General features: G+C 35.2%; 1 protein-coding gene across 1 annotated transcript; it reads left to right on the top strand.

Annotated features, from left to right (window-relative positions):
* The first annotated feature begins 11977 nt into the window (after positions 1–11977).
* Positions 11978–14076, top strand: LOC130654888 (protein boule-like). Its single transcript, XM_057457540.1, has 4 exons — positions 11978–12533; positions 12621–12689; positions 12774–12865; positions 13254–14076. Exons 1-4 carry the CDS (start codon positions 12531–12533, stop codon positions 13468–13470), a joined length of 381 nt encoding a protein of 126 aa, XP_057313523.1. The 5' UTR covers positions 11978–12530; the 3' UTR covers positions 13471–14076.
* Positions 14077–14410: the final 334 nt, after the last annotated feature.

Here is a 14410-nt window from a genome sequence, read left to right as displayed (position 1 = left end):
TGGCTTATAATTCAACGTTTTCACGGAATACCTTAGTAGGGAAAGAACTTTCCCAAGAATCTAAAATGTATGCGTTGGGACACCCTACTTTGGATTCGTAACTGGTGAAAATTAAAAAGCTGGTTGGTGGTAAGAAAAATATGTCTTCGATTTTTTATCGTAAAAAATCCACAATCAACAATTTTTAGGTGCTAATGTAGACTGAATAAGTAGCTACAATTGTAGACATACGAGATCATGGGTATTGGAAAAAACTGAAGATCCATTTATATATAATGCAGTGAAACCTGCAGTGTGCCACAGGATTTATCAGCATATATGAGGGAAGTGTAAACCAGGGGATATGGTTTGACTTGAATGTCGTCGGATTGTGTTACATGTGACGGCTTTTCGTGGTCGATCTTATACCTGGCCATCATTGCAACAGCTGTGATTATTGCAGCTGTCCTCGTTTTAGTTTTAAATCAAAGATTTTCATCACATTTTAGAGGAATTATATTCTTTGTTCAAATGCTTCCGTACGTGTGTGATCCGAGTGAGAAAATCAGATTATATTGGCGATTAGCTCCTGGGTAGATCTAGGTGGCGTGAATGGTATACCGATCAATAGCTGCTTCTTGGAGCAATTTACAAGCCTTAATGCAATTACGTTGGGATATCTGTATCCAGCTTTAATATTTTTAGTTCTTTTGACTCTATATATTTTGCATAAATTTCATATGATGAACTTCCAAAGAAACACACCATTTCAGTCATTTTGGATTTTAATGGTGGCTATACTTGGTTTCTGGTAGAGAACTCATTACTGTTGTTGTTTTGTGTTCCGCTTGATGGTAAGTTGGCTTCTTATAATTTCTAACGTTATTAAGATTAATCTACGCGAAGACTTATTTTCGTGAATGTCACACGTGATTGCTCTTTCACGAAAAAGTCGCGAATTTGCGAAACCATCTTTTGTGCTTTCGAGTTGCATATAGCAGTCATCCAAATCAAAGAAAATTCAAGGGTAAACGAATTTTTTTGGTTAAACAACAAACGATTTCACAAAAACTAAGAAGTGCTCACTCGAAAAACATTTAGTCTTAAGATAGGAAAGCCAATTTAAACTCTTTATTTAAATGGTTGAAGTAAATTGCTCTTTAATAAAAGCTATCTTAATATGGGAAATGTAGTGTTCATTGTCATTGCATCATTTTTCTGCCATCTTAATTTCTCTTAATTTTATAATGTTAATTGTAGCCCTAAAGCTCAGGAACATATTTTCGTAAGGGCTAAAACCAAAATCATTTATTCTTCATTATGAAAAAATCTTACGTTCATGTGGCATTGTCTTGAAACGTGTCATAAGCAACAATTTCTTTGTTTTCTCCTTAAAAGAAACTTGTCGTAAAGAGCTTACGATCAAAAAGAAGGAACGTTCGAAACAGAAACAATCGAATTTATGGCACGCAACATTCGATTTGGTCGATTTTTTTGAAAGTTTTCAAAACAAGATTTAGCAAACATGGTGGCTTTGGAAGACGAGGCGTTAGCAAAATTTCTTTTCGTAAAACCTTACGAAGTGTTTTAAGCTCTTACAACAAAAATTTACGTGTATCTTAAATGGGCTTTAATGCAAAAACTTAAATTATCGTGATAGAAATTGAACCAGTTTCCACCAATCGAAGTTTTAAAATTTAGTTTCACGATGAAGCGAAGCTTGATTTGATTTATCTCTCCCTGGCATTTAATTAACACAAATAGTAATCGCGAGAGAAAAAGCGACACAAGTATTTATTTTTCTCGAATTTTATTTCGGCACCAACGAAAAAATCTTCGAAAAACATTTTTGGAGCATTTTTGTCGTGGCGTTGCATCCTGCTTCAAAAGTGAAGGTTGGAATTCACTCTGGATGTTGTTTTTTGTAGCTGGTGGCGAATCAAATAATGTACAGATTCTTTCCACAACTTCATCTGCGATATCTGCCAAATCTAAAGAAAATCAGAATGTAATTTTAAACGTAGGCACGTCCAATTTACAACCCTTTTGCATTTCTTTTTTTGTTTAACTTTAGCTAGCTGTTTTCTTTTCCTATTTAACTGTACGTAGACACATGTACTTAAAATTAATATCCTAGCCTGAGAACATCCAATAATTTGATCAAAGGTTTAATATTATACAGTTTAATAAAGTTATTTTACCTTCTTTCTTACTGTTTTCGTGTAAAATGTCGCGAGTTAATTCATCATCCTTAGACATTGAAACCAGGCTGTCCATGCTTGAATACGCGCTGCTGATCAATGTCAAGTCATTTGCGTACAAACTGCTGACAATTGTCAACGTATCGCAAGCGGAGAAAGTATTATGATATTCCCGACATCCCCATGAATTGTAATGGGAATCCCCACATGACAGCAACGAATCCAGGCTGGAGTATGTTGAGAGAGTCTTATTCCAAATACAGCTGTCATAAAACGCAGGTGGTGTAGAATCAACACTTCCAAACGAATCATTCAAAATGTCATATGCATGCTTTACTTGTCTAGAAATATTTTCTTTGTTGACATTGATATTAACATCAACCCAAACTTCGCCATTGATGTCATACACGTGGAACGACGGTAGCAAGCATTTAATTTGCTTACTGTGATATTTCATAATCTGTTCAACTTCTTTTTCAATCATTTTAATAGCTTTCCTTTAAAGAGCTGTTTAGAGGGCAACTTCTTTCAGGAGAGTTTTTATGAAAAAACACATATTTGTTAAATGACGTGTAATTTAACGTTAAAAACAAATTTGACGTCAGTTAATCTAAAATGGCGGTTTTTACGCTGACGTCACAAGCTAAACACGGTTGAAGGAAATGATTTAAAGGTGGGTTTCCACTTGTCCGTTTGGTAGCAGACACGGGAACGGGAACGGGACAGACGGGAAAAGTCAATTTCCATTAAATGGGAACGGGAACTCGGGAAAAGCAAACTTTAAACGCGTCAAAACATAAACAAATATGGCAGCCCTCATCAGTAAACTCAGCAGAAGAACTTTGTTATTTTTATTATTCTATCATTTGAAATAAAGTATGAAGTATAAAAAAAGAATGTGGATTAGACAACTATTCATGGAAAGGCAAACAAAAGGAGCATTCAATTTGCTAATTAAAGATATGGTACTGTATGATCAAGAGTATTTTTTCAAGTACTTTCGAATGACTCCTACTAAGTATGAAGATTTGCTGAAACTTATTGCCCCAGCTATAACGAAATGTTCTATCAAACGTGAAGCAATTGGACTGAGCTGGCGAATTTCCCAGTCTCTCTCGTGTTGTTGTCCCAGTTCTAGTTGTTGATGTTGTTGTGATGTAGTATGAATAGCTGCTGCTGGTCGATCTTCTTGTTCTAGAGTTTCTGCTATAGCTCTGTTATCACTAACGAGCAGCTCCGTGGTCTGTTCCTGTCGCAAATACCGTTGATTTGCCATGATGAAAGCATCCTCCTCTGCATTATACAATTCTGTATCAAATTCTTTATCTGTCTCTGTGTACTCCGCCATCTTGAAATAAGTTTGTTTTGACGAGCGTAGAAAAGCAACATCAACAGAAAGATAAAATGCTACGCTTGCAAAAATACTACAATCTGATTGGTTAGTAAATTTCAGGTCCCGTTACGCAGCGGGAAAAAATTGAACTCAATTCAACTTTTTCCCGGGACAAAACGTACGACAAAATTATCCCGTGTGACAACAAGAAAATCGTAATGCGCATGCTCACGTGATTATTATCCCGTTCTGCTACCAAACGGATAAGTGGAAACCCACCTTAACGCTCACAACATTTCTAAGGTAAACTACTAATTACAGTTTAACTAAGCCTCGCTGGTGAATATAAAAACCAAAATCACGAACCAAATCGTTAAAAAACCGCTCTTTACTTAAAAAGTTGAAAAAATAGTGTGGACATAGGCGAAGCTGTTACCAAATACTTACGACAAAAAAGAAACCAAGTTAACAGGTTAAAAAACAAACTCAAAAGCTGTCACTATATTAGTAAACTAAACGAACCCTATTCAGATCCTAAAAAGTTGTGGAAAACACTAAAAGAGCTAGTACCAGGCAAGAAAAATAAAAAATCTCCAGAAATAAAATCAAATACAGGGGTGAACATTTCTGATCCTAAGTTGATTGCAAATAATTTTAACAATTGTTTTGCAACTATTGGGGCTACATTAGCTGAAAACTTTTCAACAGAGACTGGCACAGATATGATTAATGCAAAAATTCTAAAAGCTGGAATTCCGGTCTTCAGTTTGGTGCTCACTATACTTTTTAATAAATCTATAGAGAGTGGGTATGTTCCTATTTGTTGGAAAAGTAAAAAATGTCACCACTTTTTAGGTCCAGTGATCCCACTGATATCAATAATTATAGACCTATTTCTATTCTTCCAGTTGCAATGAAAGTTTTTGAAAAGGTGATCCACTACCAAATGACTTCTTTCTTAACAGATAACAATATTTTGAACCCAGAGCAATTTGGTTTTCTTAAATTGTACTCAACATCCACTACTGTGACACAAGTTTCAGATTTTATCTTAGAGGAAATGGGGAAAAATAAATATGTTGGAGTGGTACTAATAATAGATTTAAAAAAAGCGTTTGATACATATCATCATAAGATCCTACTTAAGAAATTATTTTGCTATGGTTTTCGGAATGCTGCATTCTCCTGGCTAGAATCCTATCTTTTGGATAGAAGACAAGTTACGTTAGTAAACAACTGCACATTAGACGTCATTGCTGAGGGATCATATGGTGTCCCACAAGGATCTGTCCTTGGCCCTTTACTTTTTCTTGTGTACATTAATGACCTGAAATCGGCCATACAACTTTCTTTTTTCCATCTTTATGCCGATGACACAATAATCATTTGCAGTTGTGACTCGACGCAAGAACTGAAATTGTCATTAGAGCAGGATTTAAAAGATATAAGTAACCCAAGTTAAATAAACTCACTATATATACTAGTAAGACAGAAGTTATATTTTTTATGATGGAATTCCTTTGGTATCTAAAAGCAAAGTGAAGTATCTTGGTGTGATTTTTGATAAAAATTTGAGCTGGAAAAATCAGATAAAAAGTCTTGTCGGTAAATCTTATCATAAACTTAGTCAAATAAGATACATCAGTTCCAACTTGACATCTGACACCAAAATTTATTAGTTAATGCTCTTGTTATGCCTTATTTATACTACTGTTCTTCTGCATGGTGCTAACAAGTCTGTATTGAATAGAAGCAGATAAGTTGTACAAGAGTACAAGCACATTTATAAATAAACCACATATTGAATTGGAGAATTTACTAAATTTTATTCATGGCATTATAATTTTTTAAATCCATCCATAAAACAGCCCCAAGTTATTAAGTGAAAAAGTTGCACTTATAAAATCTATTCACAGTCCCAACACTCGACCTGCTTCAGACTATATGTTAACGATGCATCTAAATGGGTCCAGATTTTTTAGAAGATCATTTGAATTCCGATCACCTAGGCTCTGGAACAATCTTCCTTCTGAGGTAAGAACTTTGCAGAGTTTGTTACAATTCAAGGAGGCTTCTAGTAAACATTTCAAGCTAAGGTCTTAATCTTAATCTAATTTTTCTTATATAATTTTACTAATAGTTTTTTATTCTATAATGTTTTTATTGTTAAAAAACAATAAAATATTTTTAACCATCTGTTTAAAAATTATTACTCCCACAATATATATAATGATATTTACAAATCTTCAGTGGCCCCGGTGGAAAGAATTGTAATTGTTGTCTAAAAGCAATGCGATTTTTCTGGGCATGCCACTAAAAATATTCATTATTATTATTATTATTATTATTATTATTATTATTATTATTATTATTATTATTATTATTATTATTATTATTATTATTATTATTATTATTATTATTATTATTATTATTATTATTATTATTATTATTATTATTATTATTATTATTATTATTATTATTATTATTATTACGACAGATGTGAATGCCTATTTTTATCATCCAACCACCAAAAATACGCGCCCAGTATTTAAATTTAAATTTAGGTATCTAACAAACGTTTTAATTTTCCTTTTGGGTTAATTTCTGTCGATTTTGATATTTTCTGCGTTTTTAAACCCTCGAGAGTAATCTAAGTTTAAACAACAATTTTAATTTTATTTCCCAATCTTCTGCGCAAGCAGAGTATGAGCGCGAAGCTCGATAACCCAAAATCTTCAGCAGTTCATTTCCCAAATCTTACTGAAGGTGACGGACGTGTGCGATTTGTTGATGTTTGCGATTGGTAAACTTCAGCTATGCTAACCCGTTTTTAATTCTTTTTCTAGCTAGCTATATTTTATTATTTTTCCATAAGTAGTAGAGAATTATATTTATTCCTTCTCTTATATAATTTTATTTATTTACTTATTGCTATAGATCTAAAATTTATGGTGAGCTGCAATCAAAATGGCAGACACCTCAGCTCCAAAAGAAGGTGGTGAACCCATAGTGTTAGAAACTCCAATGGATTTTTTAACTAAGCTCCTTTCAGCCATGCAACAACAGCCGCTGGAAGCAATCACAGCCCTAGGAGAAAAATTTTCTACTTCATTGAACAGCCTCCGAGCCGATGTTTTAAACAATGACAATAACTTCCATGTGGACCGCAGTGGAGACAATTCTCCTGGTCTAAGTCATGGTGCAGATAAACAAAATGAAGCAAATGCTTTCATATCTGTAGATCACCCTAGAGGAAGGAAAAGATCCAGGTCTTCATTAGCAGAAACTTGCCCCAGTCATGTAGAATCTAGTTCTTCTACTAGGAGGCCTAGTAAAAAAGATGTTGATGCCATAAGTACATCAGCATCCAACCAATTGTATGATGGTTTAATGAATGAAATGCTGGGGCAAGAAGAAAACCAGTTAGAGGACCCAGACCAAGATGTCTGGTCTGACCTCATCAAAGAGTATAACGATGAAGACTCCTTTGGCACAGAAGTAGCTCCACCTTTAGCATCTATGGCTAAACTCATGTGGTCGAAGAAACTTACCAATGAAAAATTGAAAGGCAGACTAGAAAACGTGAATGTAAAACAATTTAACATAATTTCCGACATTTTTTGGAAATTTGATATTGACCTTTTTGCATCCAGACTCAATGCAAAATGTGAGGATTATTTTTCTCTAAGACCTGATCCAGAGCCTGGTCGAATTTAAACTTTTATGCCTTCCCACCATTTAATTTGATTGGAAAAGTTCTTGCAAAGATAAATATAGATCAAGCCACAGGCATTCTTGTAGTACCTTTCATGTCTTCGCAGCCTTGGTTTCCTCAAGCAATTAATATGTTATACAGGACACCTGTGTTATTTCCTCCTTCATCTAGATTATTGTTTCTACCGGGAACAAAAAGACAACATCCTCTACACCAAACCTTGTCGCTGCTCATGCTCCCTGTCTCCGGGAATCGTTACAAGGTAAAGAGCTTCCAGCAGACACTGTCGATATCATTGCAGCATCATGGAGAGAAGGTACCCAGAAACAATACTCGGGTCCAATCAGACGATGGATACAATATTGCACTGGGAGGTCGATTGATCCCTATCATCCACATGTGAAAGATGTGTTAATACACCTTACTGAATTATTCAAAGGTGGGTCTGGATATAGTGTTTTATGTACAACTAGAAGTGCTATTGCTTCAGTTGTTTCAATCAGTGGTTACAGTTCCCTTTCAGAGCATCCATTGATAAACCGTTTTATAAAAGGAGTTTTTAATATAAGACCAAGTACCCCCAAATACTCTTTAATATGGGATACAAATGTTCTTTTGACTTATTTCAAGTCTCTTAGTCCTAACAAAGATTTATCCTTTAAGGATATTAACATCAAGCTGGCTTGTCTCCTTACTATTTTAGCAGGTCAAAAAGTTCACAGTATCCATAATATATCTGTTCCGTATATAGATTTGACAGACGATGTGATGTTATGTCACTTACCTGGCTTGCTTAAAACAACACGGCCTAAAAAGACTGATAGGACCTTGATGTACAGGGCATTCCCTTCTGACCCAGATTTATGCTCACTCCAATGTACCACCACCTATCAAAAAGAGAGCAATTGATATTTAAGGAAATTGCTCCGCTTTTTGTAACTTTTGGGAAACCTCATCATGCTGCCTCGAAGGATACACTATCAAGATGGATAAAATCAGCTATGACCTCGGTCGGTATTGATACCAGTGTTTTTTTTCTCCAGGCAGCTGTCGTTCAGCCTCTGGGAGTAAAGCAAAAATTACCGAGGTACCTCTAGATGTCATTTTAAAGTATGGCCCTTGGAGTAGGGATTCTACCTTTTATCGTTATTATTGTAGAGATGTTATTGGTAGTGTGACAAGTCTTCATGATCTTGGTGCCTCGCTCTTGGACTCAGTTATGGAAGCGACAAGTCATGAATCTTAGTTTGCGTTTTTTTTTGTTTTTTTTTAACATTTACATACTGATTGTAACATTATATTGTTAAAGAAGTTTGCTCAGTTATTCAAATTTTCTTTATCTTATCCTTCTCACCCTTTTGTTTTTTTTTCACCACACTCGCTGGCCGCGTTTATGCTTTGAAGTCTCATACTCTGCTTGCGCAGAAGATTGGGAAATAAAATTGAAGGATTAATCGAGTACTTACGTATGATGATTGATTCAGATTTTATTTTCCAAATCTTCTGCGTAAGCATCAGGGTGCCCTGCCCTCCCTGCCCTATGCCTTTTTGGCTTAGCAGGTACACTCGGCCAGCGAGTCACGTTCTGTCTTCAAAGTAGGATTTTGGGATATCGAGCTTCGCTCTCACCCTCATGCTTACGCAGAAGATTTGGAAAATAAAATCTGGATCAATCATCATACGTAAGTACTCGATTAATCCTTCAATTTAATATTTCTCATTACTAGTGAGCAAGCTGGAACCACTTTAAACAAAATAGAAACAACAATATATTATGGGGAGTCAACCAGTGAGCAAGCTGGGACCACTTTGTATGAGATGAAAACATCAGTACATTATGGGAAACCAACTAGTGAGCAAGCTGGAAACACTTTGTACGGAAAAATTCATTAATAAAAAATGAATTCTAAAGTTGTGTTCTATCAACAAAATAAAAACAAATCAGGCTAAAAAAAGGCAGAAAAAAAAGAAAAGCCAGCCTCGGGACGGATTTTATAATTTGTACTGATTTTGATGCAACACCCATATGTGGGCAATTTTTTCACAGAAATTTTAGGGTAGCTACAACGATAAAATTTTAGGGAGTTTCAGGAATTTTTGGGTTTAATGCAGCCACTATATAAGTACGTTTTACGATTCTTCTGCACTGATAGTAATGGAGAGCTAATTTATAGCTTTACTTGCTCTCGATAAACCAAACAAAGGCTATTCGAGTACAAATCTCTTCTTCAGGGTTCCCACTCTTTCTTCAAAACAAAATTTATGAAGATTTGAGGACTTTTTGAGGAGATCTTTGCGATTTTTGAGAATTTTTGTTAACAAAATTGAGGAGATATGAGGAGAAAAACTTGCACTTGTAAAACTGAAGGAACACACAGACTGGCATCTCAATATTTTTATACAAAAGATACTAAGAAACTTTGCTTCAAATACAAACACAACAAGAAGCACTGTGGCTTAAAGATTTCCGCCATTAGCAATAATCTAAACTTTAAAGAAGACTGAGTGTTATGGGGGAACTAAATCACTGAATATTCTAAAATTTTAAAATAATTTTGATTATTATTGAAACTGTAAATGATAGCTAACTTAACCTACATAAACTTCATTTCTCTATAAGAACAATTTTAAAAGAAAAACAATAAACCTGAAAATTATTGAACAATAAAAACAAAATAAGAACAACGGCAAGGCTGAACATTTATCTATTTTCTCTTTTTCTCTAAAAAACAGCTTGGAAAATATCTTTAAAGGTGGCAGGAAATTATTTCACATAATCAGTTACGAAAGGTAACTTTTCTTTTATAACACACTTGTCACGATTTTATAGCTATAATACATTATCTTTCACCAAAAATATTCAGCCTCAACAGTTCCTCTTTAAATTAAAATTCATGAATAATTAATTAGTTCTGCTGAATATAGCTTTTTAAGGAGATTTGAAAAGAAACCTTGAAGGGCTACAAACCGGTTAAAATGCTCACATTCCTTATATCCCGCACACATTAAAAATCCGGCAAACGCGTTTTGCACAATAAATAGACCTTTGCTCGCTGGTTCAATATTTTTTTTGGAGAGTATATTACAAAGAAATATTTCAGCAAGACTCATTCTGGATGAAAACATGACCAAAGCTGGAGAAGATAAAAATTCTAGATATATCTATATGTTCGAGTCTGTAAATTCCATACGTGCCGGAAAAATAGCCATTTTTGTTTTTTGCCGCCATCAGATCGACTTTCGGGGAAGTCACTAAAGTCGAAAACCAACAAAAAAAATTGAGGAGATTTAACAAGGGCGGCGCCACTAGAGGGGGGGGGGGGTGGGCTGGGGATGGGACTTCAGCCCCCCCCCCCCCACTTTTTTGCTAAGTAATAATTTTTCTCTTTTCTGCCAATAAGTTTCTCTATCATTGCGTGAACATTGATGTTAACCAACCAAAGAACCTACAGGGCTGTATCTCACTAAATATAGCTGTTTTACGTGTTTTATGACTCTAAAAATGCGCTGGACCTGCCAGGGGATTTACAGCGCCTCCTTGACCCCAACTGTTTCAGCAACTCTCTTCGGTTTTTGATTGTCACTAAAATCTCAAAATTCCCCCTAATGCCTAAGCCCCCCTCACTTTGGAAATTGTGGCGCCGCCCCTGTTTAAGGAGTCATAAGGAGGTGTGGGAACTCTGTTATTTGATATCTCTGACGGTGAGAGGCTCTAGTAACGCGAGAAGAAATAGTTTGTGCTTGTCGTATTTCTGACTATTGAATTTTGGACTAAGATTTCGTAAAAAATTTCGCAAAAGTGTTTTTCGTACTTAATTTGTTCCAGAAAAATATTACTGAAATTGTCCACCTCCTTGCAACAGTCTTTTCAAAGAGGTCTGAGGACGAGAAATTTGTCATGCTTTCTACATACAGTAACCTCATGTCTAGACAATTTAATATACAAAGACCGAGAAATAAATATAGTATATCGAGATCAATGTCTCGACGTGTGCCAAACAAAAACAACCAACCCCAGACGTTCTTTTTAAAAAGTTTAGAAGAAGAAAATCTGTCGGAAATTTTGTTACAAATGTTTCTTAGCCAGGAGACCCTGTAGAGAAGTCGGAATAGTCGAGGTGGGAAAAATTACACTAGGTCGCAAACGAATTTCCTGCGGTCAGAATAGTGACCGCGCTTCTATTTTTCTTTGCGCACGCACATCATCATATCATCGCGAGAATTCCTTTCTCCTTTTTTCTTCTTTTTTAAACGATAATGGTTCTCACTCACCCTGAACAAACATGATCAATTCCTTAATTATTTGCGAGGGTAAGATGTGGCCACACTGGCTTTATGCTCAATGGTTGATTTTAATTCAGGGTCTGCTCTGTTATCGGTTATTCGAATTAAGGATTTCCTCTGACACATTCGTTTGCGTCTAAGCTTTTGTATGGGATGGATAGTAAAAACTCATTTTATTATCCTCGAAGAAGTCTTAGTTAGCTAGGCTAAACATTTTTTTTAAAGTATTTATATTCAAAGGTTTTGAAGGTTTTCAAGGTTTGGCAGACATCCTGTCACAAGTTCCGGATTTTAAATGCACAACCTCGTTCCTAGCGGACATACATTTTTTTTATAAGAATTACAAAGTACAACAATTTAAACTAAACTTATGAGGAAAAGAACACGCCATGTTAAAAACAAATTTTTTAGCAACTTAAGTTTCTTACACACACCACACACGCTCGATAGCGAGAAGGGGGGGGGGAATCATCAGACTTGATTCGAGAAGATCCTGGTAACGAAGTGGCTATGAATTCTAAATTAAAATTATGTTCGAAATTCAATTCGAAGTTTTTTATTTATTATTTACAAGCTGAGAGTCTTTAAAAATGCAAGTTTATGCAGGTAAGGCCAGTTTTAAAATCATTTACACATTTCTGTTTTGTTTTGTTTTTATGTTTGTTTTCTTTAGAATTTTTTTGCCCTTTGCTTTCACCAACGATTACACAAAACATCTTCATGTAGAAGTACAAGCAAATATATAATGGCCCTCCCACTTTAAAGCTATCACAAAAGTTCCCAGATTTTCTTCCTCTTTACACTTTTGAACTATTGACACCTTGGAACGGGTTTGCAGCGGGAGATTATATAACCACCTGTACATCTACGTGTTTGTTGTTGTTATTTTGTAGAAATTAAAGTACCTGTGACAGAGAGTGTTCGTTCATAAACTGACGGCACGTGTAGCTAAGGTCGAAAATTACGGCTCGTGGCACAAGACTTTTCTGCAGACATACATAGCTATACCGAAAGCATCATGGTAAGGGTTTGATAAAAAGACGATTTTTTTTTTTTTGAAGTTGATATACTTTTTTTTATTTCTTTTTGCTTTTAAATAATATTTTAGGATCATTCAATTTATATATATGGAATGAAGTTTCCTAACCGCCTATTTGTTGGAGGATTATCGAAATTTGTAAGTGTGTTCGTGGCTGTATTAAAAGAGCGATGGACTAGCTAACTTAATTTTTGTTGTTGTGATGTTTTCATTACACCTTAGGCGGAGGCTAAAGAATTAGCTGACTTCTTTGAATTTTTTGGAACTGTAATTGATGCAAAGATTATTATGAATAAGCACGGTGCTTCGAAGGGGTGAGTTCTTTAGTGATTCTTTCAGCACATTTTTTGTGTGAAACAATTTTGATTTTTTCAAGAATAAAACTTTAATAGCAAAAGGAAATAAAAGATAAAGATTTGGGGAACAGTAAAATATTAAAGAAAAAAAATAAATGCATATTTACCACGGTGGTTTCCCCTCAAAACTCCTCAGTTTTGAAAGTCTCCTCAAATCTCCTGTAAAATTGGATTTTTTTACTCGTCTTAATTTTACAACCGGCCGCATGTTTTTATTTTCAAAATGCACAAATAATGTTCCATCAGTCCCCGAAAACATTTTCCAGGAGCATCGATTCGCGAAAGTTTATGTTAGCAAATCCCTATAATGCTTTTTTCGGGCCTAAAAATGTAACTTGGATTTTAGATATGGTTTCGTTACATTCAGTGGAAAAACGGACGTCGAAAATGTGATCAAACAAGGACAACTATTTTTTCAGGGAAAGAAATTAAATATCGGACCCGCAGTTAGAAAACAGGTATTTAATAATTCCTTGCCATGGTGTGGAATCAAAGTGTTCATATTTTTGCGCGAAACAGGAGCTGTTAAAACACCGATAAATAACTTTGTTTTAGACACCTGATGCTCCAGGGGAAACTGTGGTTGTAGTTCAGCATCCGATCCCCTCAAGCGCGCATTCCGTGACGAAGAATGAACAACCGAGTCCGCCTCCTACTTTTTCGCCAATACAACCTCAAATGTTTTTTAATAATCCGCCCGTTGTTTACCGCCCACCATTCTACGGTTACCATTATTAACTTTTGTCGATTTCCATAGAGAAACTTGTGCACGTGATGTTAATACATGTCAGCTAATTAACCCACATTGTTCAACCTGTGTACAATGTTTTTGAGATATATTTTTTCGTAGGCTAGAAAATAATTATTTTGTAATAAAGTTTTATATCCGATTTTTACTTGTCGTATTTTGTAAAAATGTTGTAGTTATTAGTCGTTTCTCAAAACTACTTGTCCCCAGAGCTCTTTGAATCTCAAAGAGCTCTGGGGACGAGAATGTTTTGTAGCTTTTTCTAACGCCAGACACAGAAAGAGGACCCCATTTTTTTAACGGTCTTGTATATTGTCATCTGTTGTAGTTTTAACTTTTTATACGTGATATTCGATGTAGACTTAAATAAAATAATAAAAATTTATCATACCTCAAGACTTCTTACTCCCCTGTACTGCCCACAAACGCCAGTAAACCTTTTTCTCTTCTACCTGTTTCTCCTAACGCAGCGAACGACGACGGATTTACCCAAGGGTAAAAATTATTTGCTGACTTTTTTTTGTGGACTTGGTCTGAGTTCGCAAAAATAGTTCCGCAAAGATTTTTTATTTTCTTATCCGTCGATTTCCTGAAGATCTTAACCCTTTCTTAGTGCTCATTTATTTCTGAAAGCTATGTTAGGCAAAGTACTAATTTTGCCTCTAATAAAGGCGGTGATACACGATCCGATTAATCGAATTCGATTAGTCGAATTCGATTAATTGGATGGTGTATCATGTAAAAATCGTATGCTT

Source organism: Hydractinia symbiolongicarpus, chromosome 8, assembly GCF_029227915.1.
Source record: "Hydractinia symbiolongicarpus strain clone_291-10 chromosome 8, HSymV2.1, whole genome shotgun sequence".
NCBI lineage: Eukaryota > Metazoa > Cnidaria > Hydrozoa > Anthoathecata > Hydractiniidae > Hydractinia > Hydractinia symbiolongicarpus.
This window is presented reverse-complemented; position numbering and strand designations above follow the sequence as displayed.